At 36.1% G+C, this 23,658-nt stretch overlaps 1 protein-coding gene across 1 annotated transcript in view; it reads left to right on the top strand.

The window, feature by feature from the left end:
* ARHGEF38 (Rho guanine nucleotide exchange factor 38) overlaps positions 1-23,658 on the top strand; it is a gene marked incomplete at both ends in the record, with an annotated part of 165,444 nt that overhangs the window by 99,345 nt on the left and 42,441 nt on the right. Inside the window, 2 exons of the mRNA XM_080697901.1 lie at positions 2,668-2,685; positions 20,430-20,629. Coding sequence (XP_080554027.1) covers positions 2,668-2,685; positions 20,430-20,629 — 218 coding nt within the window. The remainder of the gene's footprint in view (positions 1-2,667; positions 2,686-20,429; positions 20,630-23,658) is intronic.

Raw genomic sequence — 23,658 nt, 5'->3', positions numbered from 1 at the left:
ACCTCTGAGCTACACCCCCTGCCCTGTTTTTTATTCTTTATTTTGAAACAGGGTCTCACTGAGTTGCAAAGGGCCTCACTAAGTAGCTGAGGCTGTCTGCAAACCATGATCCTCCGGTCTCAGCCTCCCAAATGCTGGGATTACAAGTGTGCGCTACCACGCCGGCTATAAAATTATGGCAGCTGCTGATTTTTAAGAAATAAAAATTCTTGCTTGGTTCCCATGTAGTATATCTTGGACTGAAAGACTAGTTATTTGAAGATGTCTAGGAATCCATTCATATAATCATGTCTAAAGATTGAGGAAATAATAGCTTCACACATTTCATACCTCTGTTTTCCACATTTATTTAGTTCTGAAAAATTTTTAGAACTTCCTAAATCTGATAAAATTTATGAGATTCAGCATAGGTATTTATTGTTAAGATATTTCTCCATCACTAAACATAAAAAATCATCTACTATAATAAAATGTGGTCATAAAATTATTTTAAAACTGAAAACATTTATTTTATTCTAAAAGATTGAAAACCAGAGGCCATGTTTATCAGGTTATAAACATGTTATTATTTTATTTTTTGATAGCCAAATGATAACCTTAGAGAAAAAAAAAATCTCTCCTCTTTTTTAAATTCTACCTCCAAGCCACACCCCACTACTTTTTATTTTTTATTTTGAAACAGGGTCTTGGTAAATTGCTGAGGCTGGCTTTGAACTTGAGATCCCCATGGCTGGCTATTCTCTCTCCTTGATTCTTTAAATTTAATCTGGACAATTCCCACTTTTTTATTGCTAGCTAATTATTTGACAAATGTTTTGAGCTACTACAAATGCCAGTCACTTTTTAGGTATTAGCTCTACAGCAATGAACAAATCAAGCATAAATTCTTACACAGATTTGGGGGGAATAGACAAGATTGATCATAAACAATTTCTGTTTCTCTCTATAACAGTTGTTATAGAGAGAAAGCAGAGAATGGGGATAAAAAGTACAGTGTGATAGGGTGCAATTTTTAAAGGTTAGTCAAAGAAGGCTCCATTGGGAAGAAATTTTGAGCAAAGACCTGAAAGAAATAAAAAGTAGTATGCTATATAGGTATCTGGAGGGAGGACAGTTCAGGCAGAAGAAACAGCAAGTGTAAAGAACTGGAAGCCTACAGGCTTTACAAAGAGCAAGGAGCACCAGGTGTGGTGGCGCACGCTTGTAATCCCCGCACTTGGGAGGCTGAGACAGGAGGATCACACAGGTTCAAAGCCAGCCTCAGCTACTGTACTAGTATTGGGACGAGGTTTCAAAATGTATTAATGTACCAGTATTGGGAAGGATTTACAATTGAAAATATATCTTTTGTGCTAAAGAAAGCCAGGATTGTCAGGAAGAAGGGCCTTTTTTACATTTGTAAAGAAAAATAAAGAAAGCCAGGAGCCAGAGAGAAGGGCCTCTTTACATTTCTAAAAAGAGACAAACTGCCTCAAGGATGGGAGGAAATCCCAGATCCCAGAGAAGCAACTTAACACATCTTGGGAGGGTTAACAAAAGGTGTGGAGGTCTGTGCCCCAGACAGGGCTTCCCTGCCTGCCTCTGAGGGGTGGATCCAGCTGGGATGGAGACAGCAGAAAACTGGGCTAGAGATAGGGCAACATATCTACATATCAAAGGACCTGCCACAGACTTGGTCAGGATAAGAACACTCAGGATACAGGGGTCTTTTGGTGTATTCACTCGAGTCGCCCACCCATGCCAGAATGGCATGGAGCTTTCACTGTTTTCTGTATTTCCGTCTTTTTATTAAACTTCTTTAAATCTTCAGCAACTGTCCGAGCTGTGTATACCTATCCTTAGCTCAGGACAAGAACCTGTGGTTTTTCTGTTTGTGTGGTTGTGTTGGGGGAATTATTTCTCCCCTCACACACCAAATATATTTCACCGTAACAGCTACTTAGTGAGGCTCTCAGCAACTGAGTGAGATCCTGTTTCCAAATAAAAAAATAGGTCAGGAGTGTAGCCTGGAGGTAGAAAGCCTCTGGGTTCCACCCCCAGTACCACCAAAACAAACAAACGAACAAAAAACAAAGAGCAAGGTGCTCCTATGGCTACCACTGACCCCAGAAGAAGTGAATACTGGGAAATGCGGAAGAGAGGAGATGAGAGAAAAGACAGGCTATGTTTAGATCCTTTTGTGAAGGATTTCCATTTAAGTTGGGTAAAATGGAAGAAATAAAAGCTAGCAATGCCTAGTAAAGGCTTTTTTTTTGAGAATTATTCATTGAATAGGCAATTTGTTCATAATTTGCATAAAACTCTAGATAGAACTATTAAAGTCCACTTGATAATGGCTTTCTGCGTGTCAGTTACACATTTCCTTTGCAAGCTTGCAATCGTGGTTTCTCCCACTACTATACTGAATAGTTTTTCATAATGTAAACAAAAATGCTAACTATAATTCAAATCAAAAGTCTCTAATATATAAAGTGTAAAGCAAAGTGGTGAACATACTAAAACAAAATAAGGGACATGATATAAAACAATGAGACTAATTCCATGAAGCATATATGAAAATTACCTATTACTTTATTTTACACAATAAAATTTTAAAAAGGCTTTGTTATGCTTTTATACTATCTGCAGTACATATTTACACAAATTATCTTTTTTTTCTTTTTACAGGAAAATTTATATGCAAGAGTAAGTATTGTTTCTTTTTTTTCCTTTTAATTTTTTTTATTGGTGCATTATATTCAAACGTCATATTGGGGTAAAAAACTTGTGTGTACAAACATGTACACATCGCTGATTTAACTCCTACCCAATTCCCACCCCATTCCCTCCCCGTCCCGCCCTCCCTTGCTTGGCTTAGTGATTGACTTCAATATGTTTAAGTACATTGTGTGTTTTAGAGATTTTTCTCTTCCCCCCTCCTTTCTCCTCCTTTATGTTGTCTTGTTTGCTCCTCTATAGGATTTCCTTTTTCATCTAGAGGTCCTCCTATGACCCATTTCTCCCTAGCTCTCACATATTAGGGAAAGCATCTGATTTCTTATTTTTTGTGACTGACTAATCTCACTTAGCATAATGTCCTCCAGTTCCATCCATTTCCCTGGAAATGACATAATTGAGTTTTTTTTTTTGATGGCTGAGTAAAATTCCATTGTGTACATATCCCACAGTTTTGTAATCCATTCATCTGTTGATGGACATCTTGGCTGGTTCCATAGTTTGGCTATGGTGAATTGTGCAGCTATGAACATAGATACACATGCATTAGTTTGGTAGTTTGGTTTCTTTTCTTTTGGGTAGATACCCAACAGTGGTATTGCTGGATCAAATGGTAGGTGTGTTCCCATTCTTCTGAGGATTCTCCATACTGTTTTCCAAAGTGGTTGCACTAATTTGCAATCCCACCAACAATGTCTTAGAGTTCCCACTTCTCCACATCCTCGCCAGCATCTGTTGTTGTTTGTGTTTTGAATGATTGCCATTCTAGTTGGAGTTAGGTGAAATCTCAGGGTAGTTTTGATTTGCATCTCTCTGATTGCCAGTGATGTTGAGCATTTTTTCATGCATTTATTGGCCATTTGAATTTCTTCTTTTGTGAAGTGTCTATTTAGTTCATTTGCCCATTTTGTTATTGGATGCTTTGTTTTCTTAGTGTTGAGTTTCTTGAGTTCTCTGTATATTCTAGATATTATTCCTCTATCGGAGGGGTAGGTGGCAAAAATCTTCTCCCATTCTGTTGGCTCTCGATTGAGGTTCTTGATAGTTTCCTTTGCTGAACAGAAGCTCTTCAGTTTCATGCAATCCCATGTATTGATTCTCCTTTTAATTTGTTGTGCCTTTGGGGTCTTGTTGAGGAAATGTTTGTCTGTGCCTATGTGTTGCAGTGTTGGACCTATGCCCTCTTCAAGGAGCTTCAAGGTTTCTGGTTTAATTTCTAAGTCTTTGATCCATCGTGAGTTGACTTTTGTACAGGGAAAAAAGTGAGATTAATTTCCAATTTTCTGCATATGGTTAACCAGTTTTGCCAACACCATTTGTTGAAGAGGATATCTTTTTTCCAGTGTATGTTTCTGGCCCCTTTGTCAAAAATCAATTGGCTGAAAGTGTGTGGACTTGTTTCGGGGTCTTCTATTCTGCTCCATTGGTCTATATATCTGTTTTTTTGCCAATACCATTGCTGTTTTTATTACAATTTCTTTGTAGTATAGTTTAAAGTCAGGTATAGTGATTCCTCCTGCATGGTTTTTGTTGCTGAGAGCTACCTTGGCTATTCTGGGCTTTTTGTTATTTTAGATAAATTTAAGGACTGATTTTTCTATGTCTGTGAGGAATGATCTTGGTAGTTTAATGGGCATTGCGTTAAATCTGTAGATCACTTTTGGGAGGATGGCCATTTTAATGATATTTATTCTGCCAATCCATGAACATGGAAGATCCTTCCATCTTCTAAGATCTTCTTCGATTTCTTTTTTCAGTGTTTTATAATTTTCTTTGTAGAGATCTTTTACCTCCTTGGTCAAGTTTATTCATAGGTATTTTACTTTTTTCTGGGAGATCCTGAGTGGAAGTGTTTTCTGAATTTCTTTTTCAGTGGATTTATGGTTGGTGTACAGGAAAGCTTCTGGTTTTTTAAGATTGATTTTGTATCCAGATACTTTGCTGAATTTGTTGATCAGTTCTATAAGCCTTTTGGTTGAGTTTGTTGGGTTTTCTAAATATAGTATCATGTCATCTGCAAATAGTGAAAGCTTAAGTTCTTCTTTTCCTATTTGTACTCCTTTGATTTCATTTTCTTGCCTTATTGCTCTGGCTAGAGTCTCTAGTACTATATTGAAGAGAAGTGGTGATAATGGACATCCTTGTCTCGTTCCAGTTTTTAGGGGGAATTCTTGAAGTTATTCCCCATTTAATATAATGTTGGTAGTGGGCTTATTGTAGATTGCCTTAATAATGTTGAGATATGTTCCTTCTATTCCAATTCTCTGCAGTGTTTTTATCATAAATGGATGTTGAATTTTATCAAATGCTTTTTCAGCGTCTATTGAGATGATCATGTGATTTTTTTAATCTTTTTTTTATTATTGCACTGTATTCATACACCATAGTGGGATACAAACTTTTGTAGACATACATGCACACATCGCCCAGTCAGCCCCCACCCGATCCCCACCCCATTCTCTCCCCATCCCTCCTTCCCATGCTTGGCTTAGTGGTTAACATCTAGTATTATAGCAATTTATCCAAAATTAAAAATGATAATCTCACATAACAGTTTCATTTGTCTGATACCAAGCTTTTGATGACTTAAAGATAACATTTCAATATTTCCTTTTACTTTCTTTTTTACCAGAGAATATTTTTTTTCTATTTTTTTAGGTGAAACTATCATATATTTATATATTTATTTTTCAGAAAAAAAATCTATCCTAATATGGAATATGGACTCTAGATACCCAAAACGATCTTGAAAAAGAACAAAGCTAGAAGATATATATTTTCTGATTTCAAACCATATAAAGCTACAATAATTGAAACAGTGTAGTACTGTTCTAAAGGCTGATATATAAACCATTAGAGTTAAATAAAAGCCTAGAGCTAAATTCTTCCCTATATTGTCAAGTTATTTTGACAAGGTTTCCACGAACATTTGGTGGTGGAAAAAATAATCTTTTAACTAAATATTGTTGAAAAATAATAATTACATGGAAAAGAATAAAATTGGACCCTTACCTAATCCCATATACAAATATTAACTTGAAATAGATAAAAGACCTAAATATAAATCTTAAGACTATAAACTTTTAGGAGAAAATCTGGGTCATAAAACCTCACAACATTGAAATTGGCAGTGATTTCTTGGATATGATTTCAGTGGCACAGGCAACAGAAGAGTATACAAACTCCCTAAAAAATAAAAAAAAAATATTGTATATCCAAAGACAATGTAAACAGAGTTAAAAGTTACTAATAGAATGGGATAAAATATTTCCAAATGCTATATCTGAAGGTATATTAATATTCCAACTAGAAATCCTAAAAATTAACAACAATAAAGGCAAACAATACCATTTACAGATAGGTAAAAGACTAACATAAATGATGAATCTCCACATATAACCAATCTTAGTTGTCTGTTGGATGGAAAATCTTGTTTCTCTGGTTCTGGTGTGTGTTACCTATTTCTTCTTTGTAGTTAATCTCTTTGAGTATTTTCTTTAGTGCTGGTTTTGAAGACATAAATTCCTTCAGTTTCTGTTTGTCATGGAAGCTTCTTATTTCTCCATCTAATTTGATAGAAAGTTTTGCTGGGTAGGAAATTTTTGGCTGGAAGTTGTTTTCTTTCAGAGTTTGGAATATGTTACTCCAAGCCCTTCTGGCTCTCATAACTTGGTTTGGGAAGTCTGGAGTGATTCTAATTGGTTTGCCTCTGAATGTCACTTGGCCCTTTGTTTTTGTTGCCTTTAAGATTCTCTGCTTGGCTTCCACATTGGTCATTTTGACAATTATGTGGCATGGGGATCCTCTTCTTCGATCCTGTCTAAATGGAGTTCTATAAGTTTCCTGGACTTGTGTATCAACCTCTTGCTCTATGTTTGGAAAATTTTCTTCTATTACTTCCTTGAAGAGCTTGTTGATCCCTTTGGTTTCACTTTCTTTTCCCTCCTCTATTCCGATTATTCTTAGGTTAGCTCTCTTAAAATGGGCCCATATTTCTTCAATATCAGATTCCTGCTGGCAGATATTTTTTTCTAGATTAGAAACTATGCGTTCATTTTTGGAATGATCATCTTCTAAGAGCGAGATTCTGTTCTCCATGTGGTCTAATCGGTTGTTTGTGCTTTGAATTGAGGCCTTTACTTCATTAATGCTGCTGCTGCATCCTAGGCCGTGAGGCTGGCGTACCTCCTCTCTGGATTTGAGCTCCATTCTGATTCTCCCTCCTCTCTGGAGCCTGGTGCTATGAGGGAAGATGTAGCCCGCACCGTTCCGTGCCGCGGCTCTGGCCTCTCCGTTTTTCCAGCCTTCTTTTTCTCTGTCCTTTGTATTTACAGTTTTTATTTCTTTGCTGATGGTGTTTTCTGGCTCTGAAAGGTGCTGGTTTTGTGGTAATAGAGATCGATTGTTAGCAGGACTCGTAAGTGCCGCTTTTCTCCATCGCCATCTTCCCGGAAGTCCCCTAGTATTGTTTCTTCAATTGGTACTTCACAGCTATACACATTTATGAGATATAATTTGATGTTCTGATATAGATATATATCATATATTGATGAAATCAGAGTAGAGGCCATGGTTATAGCAATTACTTCTTAAATAAGGAAAATCAAATACAAAAAATAATGAAGCAAAGCTACCAAATATTTCTGTACAAATTATAATTTTTAGCTTTTTTAAATCAAATCTATTACTTTAATAAATAAAACAAGATTGTAATGGCATTTACCCCAGATATTATTAGTACATATGATTTCAGTATTACTTTATTTCCAATTTATTTGTCTGAGATGATCTTACATATTAAATTATTGCATTTATTTAACAAAACATTTTAGAAGAATCCTATTATATCATTTAATTAAGTATTTTGTCAGCAGCAGCTCTTGGGAACTGCCAATTATACGTATCTTTAGGCATCTTAACATTGCCAAAACAATTCCTCCCAAGAACCATGTTAGTCTTTTAAAAATCTCTGATTAATGCCATGATGTTTTTGAAGGTTTCAAAGATTAATACATAGGAACAGCTTCCTTATTTTATTATAGTGAAATATGTGGTTTCTTCCATTTTGGATATTTGTATGATTTACTGAGGAAAAATCATATACATATGGCGTTGAAATTAAATATTAAAATGAAATAGTTGGCTAGTAGGATAATATATACACATACTCTGGAAAATTTCCACTTTTCCTGAAGAAATATGTTTAGCTTGTTTAATATCAAAAGAAATATATTAGTATAAATATAGCTGGGCGTGGTGGTGCACGCTTGTAATCCCCACACTTGGGAGGCAGCGATAGGAGGATCACGCAGGTTTGAAGCCAGCAATGCTGGCTTAAGAGACCCTGTTTCCAAATAAAAATATAAAATGGGTCTGGGAGTGTAGCCCAGAGGTAGAAGGGCTTTCAGGAACCCCAGTACCACCACACACACAAAAAAAACCCCCTCAAATGTATTAGGACTTTAAAAAACACATTATGAATCGGCGTGGTAAGCAGCTTTCTAAGGTGCTCAGTTTTTCATCTGTGCGTGCGTGTGCATGTGTGTGTGTGTGTGTGTGTGTGTGTGTGTGTGTGTGTGTGTTTTAAACTCCTGAGTCATCAAGGAATATAAAATTTACAAATAGACCTTAATAAAGTTGTCTTTCCTACTTGGATGCAGAGCAACTCTAAGGGAAGACTGAGGTGGAGGAGTCAGGAGCCTTGTAGACCCAGACTTTGGTCTATTTCAGCCATCTTGAGATGTCAAATAGTAATTCTTTCAGAAAGGAAAAAATATATTATAGGAAATTAAATATAAGTAGAATTGTTTTATGTTTCCAATTATGAGATCATTTGAATTTGCAATGGGCAGGGACTTTTTGAGCATTTCACACATCATAGCCCTCCAGGGCTGAGGCAGGGGAGCTATCTCATTATAAGTCTTTTACCCTGGCCTTGTGCCAAGAACTTGATAGAGCCGCACTTAGCTGGTTATTAGAGAATAACTTCATGTGCCACAAATTCTGTTTAGTTTTTCTTCTTACAGCTTAGGTCTTTCTATCCAAAAGACAAAATAAAGAGAAGAGAGTTTCATAGAAGGAAAGGGAAATATTCTTGGTGCATTTAGCACATGCAGACTCCCACATACAAAATGTTTAAAACACAGTGCATTGTGTTGAAACACTTGCTTAAAAAACTGCCCTGGCTTTTGCAGCAATCCTGCTGTGTAGGAGTGAGCCTGGCTGGTTATGCCCCGTCTAGCCTCTTCTATACACCAAGAACTAAAAGAGAGGAAGAGCATCCACAGCATGTGGCTAAATGAACATCAAAGCCAAGTTGGCTGAGAACCATTTTCTTCCTGTTTTGTCACTAGGCCCATGAAGCACACATACTGCTAAAGAAAATGGTAAAAGGCAACCCCAAGTGCTGGTAAATGTAGGGCTCCCTCATGGCAAAGGCCAGGCATGTGACAGCCAAGAGTTCATTTAAGAGATGTAGAGTTTTAAATGGCATCTCTGAAATGCCTTCCTTAGGTGAAAATTGTAGCTTTTTTTCTTTTACAGTCTACATTTTGAAAGTCAAAGATACTTATAAAGTGGACTTTGCATTATAATCTTATATAAACATCAAGGATGATATTAAAGTGACAAAAATAATATAATCTCTCATTGAAGAAAAAGAAAGCATCTTATCCAGGAAATGCTGGTTCTAAATTTAGCTATCTTTAGAAATGCAGTGTTTTGTTATTTTCATTATTTTACTCTTTTCTATATATTTTTTCATATTTGCATCTCATGATTCCTATTAATCTCAAGATGACACAGGTTATTTACTCTTTTATACTTTCAAATTACTTGAGAGAGTGAGACAGGAAGATTTCAGGTTTGAAGGCACCTGAGCAATTTTTTAGGCCGTTTCAAAAAAATAAAAATAAAAAATGTGTTAGGGGTGTAGCTCAAATGTAAAATTTGCCTAGATTCAATCCCTACTACCAAAACCAAACAAACAATAAAACAACAACAACAAAAAAAAAAAAACCATGAGGACGGTGAAGATAATGAATAGTTATATCCCTGAATTAAAAATATTAACACTGAAGTATCTTTCATATTGTAACTTTTTCTTTATACACACAAACACATTTTTTCCTATATGTCAGCTTGCTACCTTATCCATCAATTCATCATGTCAGGAAATATAAATCCACATTGTTTTACAACTGCATAATATTCTACATATATACCATAACTTAGTTTACCAGACCTTTATTGACAGTTGAATTGTGTTTGTTTTATAAACAGGGATGTAATATGTTCATTCTAATGCATTTTTTACAATAATCTGGTTATTTTCTTAGGATGCATTTCTGCAAGTGAAATTGCCAAATCAAAGGGATTTTGATGACTTGTAGGAATTTTCAGAACAGTTATTTATGAGCTAATTTATATTCTCATTTTCATATGTGAGCTGTCCATTTGTTCACTACTTGCCGACACTAGCTACAATTAATACTTGTATATACTGTGGCAATGTAACAGGCCAACGACTGTATCCTAATGTTTAAATCTGCATTACTAATCATCTTGGGCATTTTTCATGTATCTTTGACCATTTGTATTTCATTGCTAATGAATGATCTTTTAAATGATTGCTGTTGGAGACTTCCGGGAAGATGGCGACCGAAAAAAGCGGGGCTTAAGAGCCCCGCTAACAACAAATCTCCATTACCACAAAATCAGCGCCTTTCAAAGCCAGAAAACAACATCACCAGAGAAACAAAAAAAATCACCAGGCTCCAGAGAGAAAGCGGACTGAGAACAGAGCCACAGAGGAGATCCTCACACCCGAGGACGCGGCTTCACACCCGAGGACATGGCAGCAGCGCCACACTGCCGGCGGCACCGGTGAGTTCACGGGACAGCCACAGCAAGCCCAGGGGAGCCACTGCGGAATAGCCAGGTGGGATTTCTCGGCACAGAGGGCATCTAAAGCTCCCAGTGGCTGAGCTCAGCACACGCTGCAGGGATTCAGAGTGAAAATCAAAACCAAGAAAAAAAAACGCCAGCCCCACAGCCGAGGGCGTAGCAGCGGCGCCATATTGCCAACCGGCAGCAGCAGCACCGAATTCACCAAATTCAGAGCTACATCTGCATACTAAAGAACAGTGAGTCAAATTGTGGGCCACAGCGGAGAAATCCCAGTACTGTACTCACTGGGACTTGACCCAGTGGGAGAGGGGCGGTGGCAGTGATATCACACCATAGGAGAATGTGCAACCTGGCACCCCCCACAGTCTAAAGCAGCCTCTATCGACTCTCTGGGTCGGAGACTCTGTGATATAACCCAAAAGGAGTAGTGGGGTCTGAGATACTACTGACTCGAGATCCAGAGCACCTTAAGTGAAGTCATAGTGACCCAAGGGAAGAACCCAGAGAAGGCACAAACTTCCGAAATCATGGGAAAGAGGATTAATACTGGAGCAATGAATGCTCACAACCCCACAACATCAGAACCCGATAAAACAGAAAATCAGAGATTTCTAGAAGATCAAATCAGGAAAATAACTGTAGAAATAATAGAGGTGCTTCGAAAAGAACTCAGAGAGAGCCAAAAAGAGATAAAGGATGCAATTAATGAAGTAAAGGCCTCAATTCAAAGCACAAACAACCGATTAGAACACATGGAGAACAGAATCTCACTCTTAGAAGATGAGCAATCCAAAAATGAACGCATAGTTTCTAATCTAGAAAAAAATATCCGCCAGCAGGAATCTGATATTGAAGAAATATGGGCCCATTTTAAGAGAGCTAACCTAAGAATAATCGGAATAGAGGAGGGAAAAGAAAGTGAAACCAAAGGGATCAACAATCTCTTCAAGGAAGTAATAGCAGAAAATTTTCCAGACATAGAGCAAGAGGTCGATACGCAGGTCCAGGAAAGGTATAGAACTACCTTTAGACAGGATCGGAGAAGAGGATCCCCACGCCACATAATTGTCAAAATGACCAATGTGGAAGCCAAGCAGAGAATCTTAAAGGCAACAAAAGCAAAGGGCCAAGTGATATTCAGAGGCAAACCAATTAGAATCACTCCAGACTTCCCAAACCAAGTTATGAGAGCCAGAAGGGCTTGGAGTAACATATTCCCAATTTTGAAAGAAAACAACTTCCAGCCAAAAATTTCCTACCCAGCAAAACTTTCTATCAAATTAGATGGAGAAATAAGAAGCTTCCATGACAAACAGAAACTGAAGGAATTTATGTCTTCAAAACCAGCACTAAAGAAAATACTCAAAGAGATTAACTACAAAGAAGAAATAGGTAACACACACCAGAACCAGAGAAACAAGATTTTCCATCCAACAGACAACTAAGATTGGTTATATGTGGAGATTCATCATTTATGTTAGTCTTTTACCTATCTGTAAATGGTATTGTTTGCCTTTATTGTTGTTAATTTTTAGGATTTCTAGTTGGAATATTAATATACCTTCAGATATAGCATTTGGAAATATTTTATCCCATTCTATTAGTAACTGTTAACTCTGTTTACATTGTCTTTGGATATACAATATCTTTTTTATTTTTTAGGGAGTTTGTATACTCTTCTGTTGCCTGTGCCATTGAAATCATAACCAAGAAATCACTGCCAATTTCAATGTTGTGAGGTTTTATGACCCAGATTTTCTCCTAAAAGTTTATAGTCTTAAGATTTATATTTAGGTCTTTTATCTATTTCAAGTTAATATTTGTATATGGGATTAGGTAAGGGTCCAATTTTATTCTTTTCCATGTAATTATTATTTTTCAACAATATTTAGTTAAAAGACTATTATTTCCACCACCAAATGTTCGTGGAAACCTTGTCAAAAATAACTTGACAATATAGGGAAGAATTTAGCTCTAGGCTTTTATTTAACTCCAATGGTTTATATATCTGCCTTTAGAATAGTACTACACTGTTTCAATTATTGTAGCTTTATATGGTTTGAAATCAGAAAATATACATCTTCTAGCTTTGTTCTTTTTCAAGATCGTTGTGGGTACCTAGAGTCCATATTCCATATTAGGATAGAGTTTTTTTCTGAAAAATAAATATATAAATGTATGATAGTTTCACCTAAAAAATAGAAAAAATAGATTCTCTGGTAAGAAAGAAAGCAAAAAGAAATATTGAAATGTTATCTTTAAGTCATCAAAAGCTTGGTATCAGACAAATGAAACTGTTATGTGAGATTATCATTTTTAATTTTGGATAAATTGCTATAATACTAGATGTCAATCACTAAGCCAAGCATGGGAGGGAGGGATAGGGAGAGAATGTGGTGGGGTCGGGTGGGGGCTGACTGGGCAATGTGTGCATGTATATCTACAAAATATGTATCCCACTATGATGTATGAATACAGTGCACCAATTAAAAAAATAAAGTTAAAAAAAATAATAAATTAAATGATTGCTGTTATCGGGATTGCTGTTACCATCTTTTTCTAATAGATTTATGATCTCTTTGATTAGTAAGGATGGAAATATTTTGTTAGACATATACTTTAAATATTTTTCCACCTTATTTTATTTTAACAAACTATGGCTGCTTTTAGATTTATTTTGTCTGTATAGCTTTAAAGAGCTAAAATGTTAAATATATTTTTAATATTATTCTACTTTGGCCTGTGAATTTTATCTGTAGTTTCATGTTTTCTTCAAGTTCTTTTGCAATTTCTTCCTTCTTTTTTATAATGTATTTTAATATTAGGTATGACTAGTCTTAGCTCAGTATCTTAATTTTTGAGAATTTTCCTGAGTTCTTCTATGTGTCTTCCTTTTTAAAAGCTTTCTCTTTTTTTTCCAGATGACATATACCCATCATTTTAAGAGGCAAATAGTTCTATAAGATTTGTTATGAAAAAAAAAGGTTGCCCCTTCTTTTCCTGCCTGCCCTTGAATGTCCCTCACCAGAACACATTATTTTCATATTTGTAGCTGATTATATTGTTCCTTATCTTCATGATCCTAAAAACTTGTTTGGATTATTTACTGACTTTCCCCAGTGGAAAACAATAATTTCTCTCTCACTTTCCTTCCCTCATCTTCTTTAGCATGTGTGTACAACACACCCTTCCCATCTCTCTACTTGTCTCTATATGGTTTATGTTGTAATTTGGTTAAGCAATAACCAGTGCTTGAATTATTATGTTACATCTGGGTAAATTTCCAAGTTGAACCTTGGAGTAAACTAATGAGCTGATTCTCTGGGAGTTCACAATTGTTGATTGCCTTCCTCCTCCACCTCTTCATCTTAGTTTTTTTGTACTAATCATTAGTACCAAACTCTTGGCACGTGAACTAAGACCTTTTCCAGATGACCAGATATATCAATTGACATATCAATGTCAATATGATCTTCCTAAGAGAGCTTCCCCCAGAACTTCTGACCTGTTGAGTTTGGATTGCTGACCCTGGGTAAAAGTGTCTTTTAAGGAGTCAATCATGGTGGTGCACGCTTGTAATCCCTGCATTTGGGAGGCTGAGACAGGAGGATCGAGCAGGTTCAAAGCCAGCCTAAGATACTGAGTGAGGTTCTCAGAAACTTAGTGAGACCCTGTTTCCAAATAAAGTATAAAATAGGTCTGAAAGTATAGCCCATAGGTAGAAAGCCTCTGGGTTCCATTCCCAGTACCACAAAACAAACAAACAAACAAACAAACAAACAAAACTGTCTTTCAAGAACTCCCTTTCCCTCATCCTAGATACTTTCTTTGCCTCTTTCCTCTCTTGTTTCCCCCTCACTTTGGCTCAGAACAGCCTTCAGTACTTTCCTCCATTCCTCAAAGGAGGCATGGGAAGTAAACTTTTGCAGAATTTTTTGTTGTTGTTGAGTTTTTTGTTTGTTTTGTTTTGGGTGCTAGGGAATAAACCTAGGGGCATTCTACCTCTAATCTACATTTCCACTCCTATTTTATTTTTTATTTTGAAACAAGTGCTCCCTAAATTGCTGAGGCTGGCTTTGAACCTGCAATACTCCTGTCTCACCCTCCCAAGGTTTAGAGGGATTACAGACATGCACTGCCATGCTTGGCCTTATTAAGAACCTTAATATTCAAAATATCTTTATTTTATCCTCATACTTGATTAATTAATAGAATGATTTGGTATAGAATCTTGATGTGGTATAGAATATGAATTAGATTAATATAACTATTTGGTATGATTAGTAGAATGAGAAGGTTTGGAATCTTGATGTGGTCTAGAATTCTAAATTGGAACTCACTCATCATGAGAATTTAAAGGTAATTCTTCATTATTTTCTAGCTCTCGGTGCTGATAGGAGAAGGCTGGAGCATGTCTGATTCCTGATCATCTGTTTGTATCTGTTTGTTTCTCTGAAGGACTGTCTTTGTCCAAAGTAGTCTGAAGTTTCATGAATTACAAGGTGTGATTCCATTTCATCCTTTGTTTTGGATACTTAGTGAGTTCTTTCAATCTGCTAACTCATACTTTTTGTAGACTATTCCCTCATATTTGTTCTGTTCTTCCTTTCTGGGGATCCTATTATTAGATATTGATTTACTAGACCTCTATTTTTCTTAGATTTTTCTTTTCTTTTCTATTTCTTATATTTTTGCTCTTCTTTCTGAAAAGTTTCGGAACATTTTATTTTTCTGACACTTGTGAGCTTTTATTTTTTCTTTCATCCTATTAAATTTAAAGAGTTTTTCTTAGTCCTTCAAAAGATCTGCCTTATTTCTTATAGCACCCTAAGAATTAGGCAGTTTCTAAAGGAGGCTTTCTACTTGCTCTTCTTATTTTGTTCCCCTGCACTTTTCCCCACTTCCACAGACCCCCGGTGACTCTCATTGATGAACGTCTGGAGAGTGATGAACTGTGGCCTCTCTACAGTACCGGCTCCTTCTGGTCCACATCATTCACTACTGTTCAGCTCCTTTGCATCTTCTAGAATGTGTTAACTTTTGTGTAAATTTTCATAGTTATCATTTATTTATGGCAAGTACTATTTGTTATTCGCATAGCTAAATATTGTCTCCTTTAAAATTGATTCAAGAACTTTTATAAGGAGGTAAATAGAAATAAAAAGATCAATAATAGTACAGATGGTTGTATCTACTCTAAAATAAACTTTAAATTTAATGTGCTTGTCAGATAATAAAAAAAAAATCAAAGTAATATAGTCAAGATTTCAGTACTTGAGAGGCTAGGTCAAGAGGACCAGCCCTGTTTTAAAATTTAAAAATATGCCGGGCATGGTGGTGCACGCTTGTAATCCCCGCGCTTGGGAGGCAGAGACAGGAGGACCGCGCAGGTTCGAAGCCAGCCGCGCGCGCGCGCTGGCTTAGGAGACCCTGTTTCCAAATAAAAATGTAAAAATAGGTCTGGGAGTGTAGTCCGGAGATAGAAGGGCTTCCAGGAACCCCAGTACCACCAAAAAAATAAAAATAAAAAATAAATAAATAAATAAATAAATAAATAAATAAATAAATAAAATAAAATTTAAAAATATAATAAAAAAGTCAGGGTGTAAATCAGTGTCAGAATCCCTCTGGGTTCCAACCCTGGTAACACGTGCCTGTACACACACACACACACACACACACACACACACACACACAAACACACACAAAATATGGTCAGTAATTACATTATTATTTTTCTTCTCTTTTTCCCTCTAATTAATAAATCTAGGTATACTTTCATTATTTTCTGTCTACCACAAGTTTTATGTTGTTTAAATGTAATTTATATTTTCATTGTACTTTTTTTCTTGTATTTTATGTGAAGTTCTTTGCAGCGAAATTAGATGCTGCTAAAACAAAGCCAGCTGTATTTGCTTCTGTTTGAAAAAATCCCAATAATAATTTGTAATAATATTAGTGTAGCTACTTATGGCACTAAATACTTGCCAAAGCATTTATGATAAGGCAGAGGAAGATGAAACAGACTTACGAATAAATAACTACCTAAGTTTTCAGCCAATATATGTAGGAGAACTGTTACACATCTGGTTGCTTACTGTGGGACAAGCGGTGATAACTGGCTTCCTGGTTGATGTAGTTTATATCACACCCAGGACTCATCTGCTTCCCATGCTTATCAGAACTTAATCTTACTAGGGAGGATTAGATGAGGTGAACCTTGTGACACCGAGTGCCTGGGGTATCACTATCTTACAGCACATCCCCTATCTTTCCTGCCATATTGCTTGTCTGTCTGATGCAGATATCAGAATGTCTCTGCTCATCTCTTGAGCAACTGTTCAAAGTAGTATGTCTGAAGACAAAAGTACCTAGGAAAATTCTCATTTTTGAGAGGGATTTTTTCAAGAGTTGTATTTATGATGTTTTTAAAGAAACAGTAACCATTTATAATTATTGTTGCTGTTCTCTGAGAAATAAAAAGAAATAAATAGAACTTTGATGCCAAAGAGTGATGGAAAAAGAAGTAATGATAACACTTGGACACTGTCTCAGCCTCCCAAGACTGGTGTTCCAGATATGTGCTACCACTCCCAGCTTTCAGTGATTTTTTTTGTGTGTGTGTGTGTGTGGGGGGGTACTGGGGTTCCTGGAAGCCCTTCTACCTCCGGGCTACACTCCCAGACCTATTTTTTTATATTTTTATTTGGAAACAGGGTCTCTTAAGCCAGCACGGCTGGCTTCGAACCTGTGCCACCACCCTCGGCTCACTTTCAGTGATTTTTTAAAAGATTTAATAACCTGGGTGTGGTGGTGCACGCTTGTAATTCCGCGCTTAGGAGGCTGAGATAGGAGGATTGCTCAGGTTTGAAACCAGCCTCAGCTACTTAGGTTCTAAGCAATTTAGTGAGACCCTGTTTCCAAATAAAATATAAAAATAGGTCTGAGAGTATAGCCCAGAGGTAGAAAGCCTCTGGGTTCCACCCCCGGTACCACCAAAAAAAAAAATTTTTAAATAAATTAATCTTAGTATTAATCAAAGGAGAAATTCCGAAGAAATTCTGACCATATAGTATAGATAAAACAATTTCTTTCTAATCAAGCCGATACCTTCCACACTCCTGACTTACTTCTTCTCATTTTGTGTGTATAGTACTAGGCAGTGAACCCAGTGACACTCTACCCCTGAGCTACATCTGTAGCCCTGTTTTAGTTTTTATTTTGAAACAATGTCTCGCTAAGTTACCTGTGCACTGGCCTCAAATGTGATCTTCCCAAGTACTGGGATTATAGGTGTGCACCACCACCCATGGCCACTCCTGACTAATTTCTTATTTAAGGAAATCATTTCTACTTACACGGGCAAACTGTTATATTGCTGAAAAAAGTCTCCGCATTAGCTGTATTAGGAAATACATTTCTATATAGTTTTTAAGATCCTGCTATTAAGGTGCCAACCATAATCAGTCTACATTTTTATCATTCTCCTCACTCTGTTCTCTTGAAAACTCAAAATAAATGTCTCTCTTCTCCTTCCACCTTTGATTCTCATTCTCTCTCTCGTTCCTTCTCTTTCACCTTTTCCTTTCTTCCCTCTCTCCCTATTAAAATAGATTTGGTGCAAATGGGTAGGAGGCACAAGATAAAGAATCCTAAAGCAATCTTACTCCCTTACAGATGTGTGTGATATTTATTCTGTTTTTTTTAAATATTGCCCTATAGTGTGCTTTAATATTGTCACTGGTGTGCTATTATAATTTTATCAGCATAGAGATAAAATTGCTCATTTACTTAACAATTTCAAAATTTGGGGGGAAAGCTCAATATATAAGAGAAAACCATTACAGAAAAACCCCAAGAACACTATTATTTCTCAGTCTACAATTATAAGATTTTCTAGGTCATGAAAATGACCTACTTTGAGAGAATGTGGCAGGTCCTGAGGTAGATAGAGTGGTAACAGAGAAACTTATACAAACAGGTAAATAAAGAAACAAGATGATCCCAGAGTATGATAAATATTATGGTGCAAATAAAATTGAGAGATGACTGCTGTGTGTATATGTATATGTGTATTTGTGTGCCTGTGTGTATCTGCATGGGTGTGTTCATGTATATGTGATAAAGTTCCTTATTACTAATTTATCAAATGAAGTTGAATTAGATGATCTCTAAGATGGCTTCAGACATTCAGTAATAACAGAACTTCTGTTCAACTTTTTTTTTTTTTTTTTTGTGGTACTGGGGTTCCTGGAAACCCTTCTACCTCCAGGCTACACTCCCATACCTACTTTTATACTTTTTAAATTTGGAAACAGGGTCTCTTAAGCCAGAGAGACTAGCTTCAAACCATGCCTGGCTTGCACTTTTATATCTATTTTACTATTGATATTACATGGGGGGGTGTGCCAGGCATGCTGGCACATGCTTGTAATCCCAGCATTTGGGAGGCTGATACAGGAGGATCATGGTAAATGACCAGCCTCAGCTATTTAGGGAGGCCCTTTGCAACTCAATGAGACCCTGTTTAAAAATAAAGAATAAAATATAGGGCTGAGCGTGTCACTCAGAGGTAGAATGCCCCTTGGTTCCATCTCCAGTACTGCAAAAATAAATAAATACATAAATAATATAAAATTACATGAGGTCTTTTTGATTTACCTTGTTACTTAAAAAAAATAGAAGTATAAAAAATTGACCTATCGGGATTTGTCTGTATTTCCTATGTGTAGTGTTAATATGTTTTCATAAAGATGCTTTTAGAAACTCCTACCTATGGCTAAAAGATCATTGGAAGTGGATGGGACAGGGTTTTGGCCAAGTGGGATGGCTGTATTCCCACCTCAGCAGAACCTAGGGGAAGAGTTGGGCTTGAGGGACCACTATTACACAGCCACTGAAGCTCTGTTGGCTAAGACGTTCACATGGGAAGTCATTGTGTGAGAACAATGATGAGGAATAGTGATGATGATAATAATAACTAGAGAACTGTTTCATTTAGTATAAATATCTTTTGAAAACTGTGATAAAAGCTTTGAAACATATACATGCAACTTCTCAGTATGGTGGAAGAGAAAAGACATGTTTTCTTTTCACCATACTTTCCAACCATTTACTTAGAATGTTAATAATTAATTTAATTTCCTCACTAATAGTTACAAAATACTATGAATAAAATGCATTTTCTGGATCGTCATAGAAAAACACACTCTGAAATTGTTTCCCATTATCAAGCCTATAATTTATATTTTTAAAAACATATGTGGAACATGAATTAAAATCATGTTTGAGTCTCCTCTGTTTTATCTTAGGGTTTTGTTTAGTGATAGGGTCTTGCAGCCCTTCTGCATTCTGTCATTTTTTATTTTGCTCTCATTTAAAAATTGTATAAAAGTGTTGGGCATGGTGGCACATGCCCGTAATCCCAGTACTTGGGATTCTGAGACAGGAGGATCACAGGTTCACAGTCAGTTTCATTCTTAGTGAGACCCTATTTCAAAATAAAAAATAACATAGGGCTGGGGGTGTGGCTCAGAGGTAGAATGCCCTCTGAGCTACACCCTCAGCACACACACAGACTCTCTCTCTCTCTCTCTCTCTCTCTCTCTCTCTCTCTCTCTCTCTCTCTCTCTCCATATATATATATATATATATATATATATATATATATATATATATATATATATATGCCAAACAAAGGGGGGAAATAGAGAAACAGTTTTAGGAGTAATCATTTTAAAAATTCAAACATTGAAAAGAAATTAATAAAATAAACATCATAAATCTGATATTTATCTTTATTTTAGAGGCAAACCAAATTTATTGGACATGGGGTCTTTGATGATCAAGCCAATTCAACGTGTGATGAAATACCCCCTCTTGCTGTGTGAACTTCGGAACTCCACCCCTTCCTCTCACCCAGATTACAGAGCCCTGGAGGATGCCTTTGCTGCTGTGAAGGACATTAATGTTAACATCAATGAGTTTAAAAGAAGGAAAGACTTAGGTAGGAAGAAATATGTGGATCGAATGTTTCCCATGACTGGAGTGTCCTGTTTATGTTTGGGAGAACTGCCACGTCTAAGTGGTTGTAACAGCTGCAGTGAACACGGGCATTTGAAATCTGGAGTTAGAGGCTAGGGAGGAGAGTGTAGACAGAGAGTCTTGACAGAGAAGTTTAGGATAAGATCATGAAGCTCAAAAATTTGACAATTCAAAAAACTCAAACAGCTGTACTCAAACATTCTGCCTCACTGACCATGACACTCTGGGTGAAGCATTCTAGGCTGAAGACACTGGTGACATAGAGTCCTACCGCCAGAGCGTGTGGGAAGGCGACTTGCCAGGTAGCTGTAGCAGAGGTAAGCCTGTGTGGAGGGGTTGGAGGAAGGGCAGATCATGTGAAGATGCCAGCTAGTACATTGGGCCCATCTGGTCCTAACACAAAGAATGGAAATTTGTGGAGCAATCATTGCTCTTCTGATGGAAGCAAGTTTCCATCTTTTTAGAATAAAAAAATAATTAATGGTTAACTACTTTCAAGCTAAGATATAAAATGAATGTCTACTGCAAAACGTGGATTTCAAAACAGGAGAGATAATTACATGACCCCTGTATATTTCAGGGGTAGCAATGACTGGGATAGATCTGGGCCTCTCTCACTGTGAGCTGTGTCCATGAAGCTCTATACCAGCTCTGTACTTCTAATTCAATATTTCAGTTTGACATTAAAACAAGAGCATTTAGCTCTAAATAGTGCACCCACTTTATTTGTTTTTATTGGTTTTACTTTCAAACATCTATTCTAAAAGTAATAGATATGTACTAGTGAAATTATAAAGCATAGAATAAAAGTAAAAGATATAGAGTAAAAAAAAACATAAGCAAAATAAAAAGACAGCACACAAAGCACTAGAGTCTAGAATATATAGTTACTAATATTAAATCAATAATAAAACATTTTGGTACAAAAAGATTAATAATAAAAATAAATTCACAGAAAGACCAAAACATTAAAATGCTAAGCTCCACTAAAATCCAGGAAATGAAAATTAAAATCACAATGACATACATACCACTCCCAGACCAACACATTGATAAAAAAGTGCTGCATCTCACTCTTTTTCTCATTTTGCAGATGAGAAGATAAGCTGGAATCATCATCTTACAGAAAAATTGACAGTGTCTAGTAAAGTTTAAAATTGTGTACACCTAAGGCCCAGTCAATTTCCAATATTTTCCCTAGAGAATTTCTTTACCAGGTTCTCAAAGGAATATGAACTAGTAATTTTCATTGTCAAAACATTTTAATGGTTTATGTGATTATACAGATAATTGATAAACTGTGTTATTGCACATATTATGATAGCATGAGAAGATATTAATGAAGCAAAAGTATATATATATATATATATATATATATATACATATGTATCAGTTAGATTAATCTCAAAAACATAATATTGAATTTTCAAAAAGTAAATCAGCAAGTGACAGAAGAATATGAACAGTTGGTTTCCTTTTTTTAAGTTTGAAAACACTTGAATTAATAATACATATTTATAATTCCATATATGTAGTAAAGGAATAAAAATAGACACCAATAATATAAACCCCAACATTTGTATAACAATTCCCTTTAGGGATCAAATATAGGAATCAGACTTCAATTATTAGGTAGTTTTTAAAGATATATTTGCCAGGCTTGGTGGTGTTTGCTTGGGAGGCTCAGATAGAAGGATCACAGGTACACAGCCAGTCTCAGCAACTGAGGCCCTATTTCAAAATAAAAAATAAAGTGGAGCTGGGAGTATAGCTCAGTGATAGAATGCCCTTGGGTCCAATCACCAGTGTTACAAAATAAATAAAAGAAAGAATGATGATGATGATGATGATGATGATGATGATAGGTAGATAGATAGAGCAATATGTTACTATTTGACAAAACTAGGAGGTAGATAATTTTTGTTATATTAGTCTTTATACTTTTCTATTTGCTTAAACTATTTCAAGACATAAATCGTAGAATTTTTCCACTCCTGTGATTCCAGTTTGCATAGCCAATGTCTTATTAAGGATTTTTGAGACACATTATCTATCTTTTCCTTCTCTTCCAGCAACATGATGGTACTACAGTTTACTTTTTGGTTTTTGAAGCTTAATTATATACCATACACATTCTTTCAATTAATACTGCCTTATTTTTGGGTTCCATAGATCTTATGAATGTATCAACACTTGTTAAACTAATGCTCTATAAATAAAACTTTTTTTTTTTTGCGGTACTGGGGATGGAACCCAGGGGTATCATACCTCCAAGCTACACCCTAGTCCTATTTTTAGTCTTTTTATTTTTTGAAATAGGGTCTCACTGAGTTGCAAAGAACCTCGCTAAGTAGCTGAAGCTGTCCGTGAACCACAATCCTCCAGTCTCTGCCTCCCAAATGCTGGGAATACAAGCATGTGCCACCCTGCCTGGCTTATAAATAAACTTTTATATTGTCTCCAATACCTTGCTAATTGAAAAAAATGCTGTACTAAAGCCAAACAAAATTTCATATGTTAGATTATAGAAACCAGATTTTTCTGCATGGACTTTCTGGTCATAGATTATAGATATTTTCATTTTTGTTTGAAAATGCCATTTTGTTTTCTATAAAAAAGTGTTGCTTTGATCCTCATCAACAATGCATATGATTTTCCATCTTCCTACACCTTTACCAATACTGAACGTTATGAATATTAAATTTTGAACAATATTTGGCAAGGTAAATAACAAACATTATTTTAAAGATCAATAAAACTCAGAAAAGTTACTTAACTTGCCCCAAATCTCTGAGCTAGTGAAGACTCATTTTAGGATCTGAGGTCACATAGATGCTTTTGTCTTCTTATCACTTAGGTCCTGACTCCCCATTCCATAGACCCCAGATAACAGATGTATTATCTGAGAAGAGAAGGAGAGCTTTTTTCTTTGTGCCGGGGATTTCTTTAATGTGGGAGGTAAATTAATCTTGAGCTTTGAGGAGCCATGTC

The sequence above is a fragment of the Muscardinus avellanarius genome (genome assembly GCF_963383645.1).
Source record: "Muscardinus avellanarius genome assembly, chromosome: 6".
Lineage (NCBI taxonomy): Eukaryota > Metazoa > Chordata > Mammalia > Rodentia > Gliridae > Muscardinus > Muscardinus avellanarius.
This window is presented reverse-complemented; position numbering and strand designations above follow the sequence as displayed.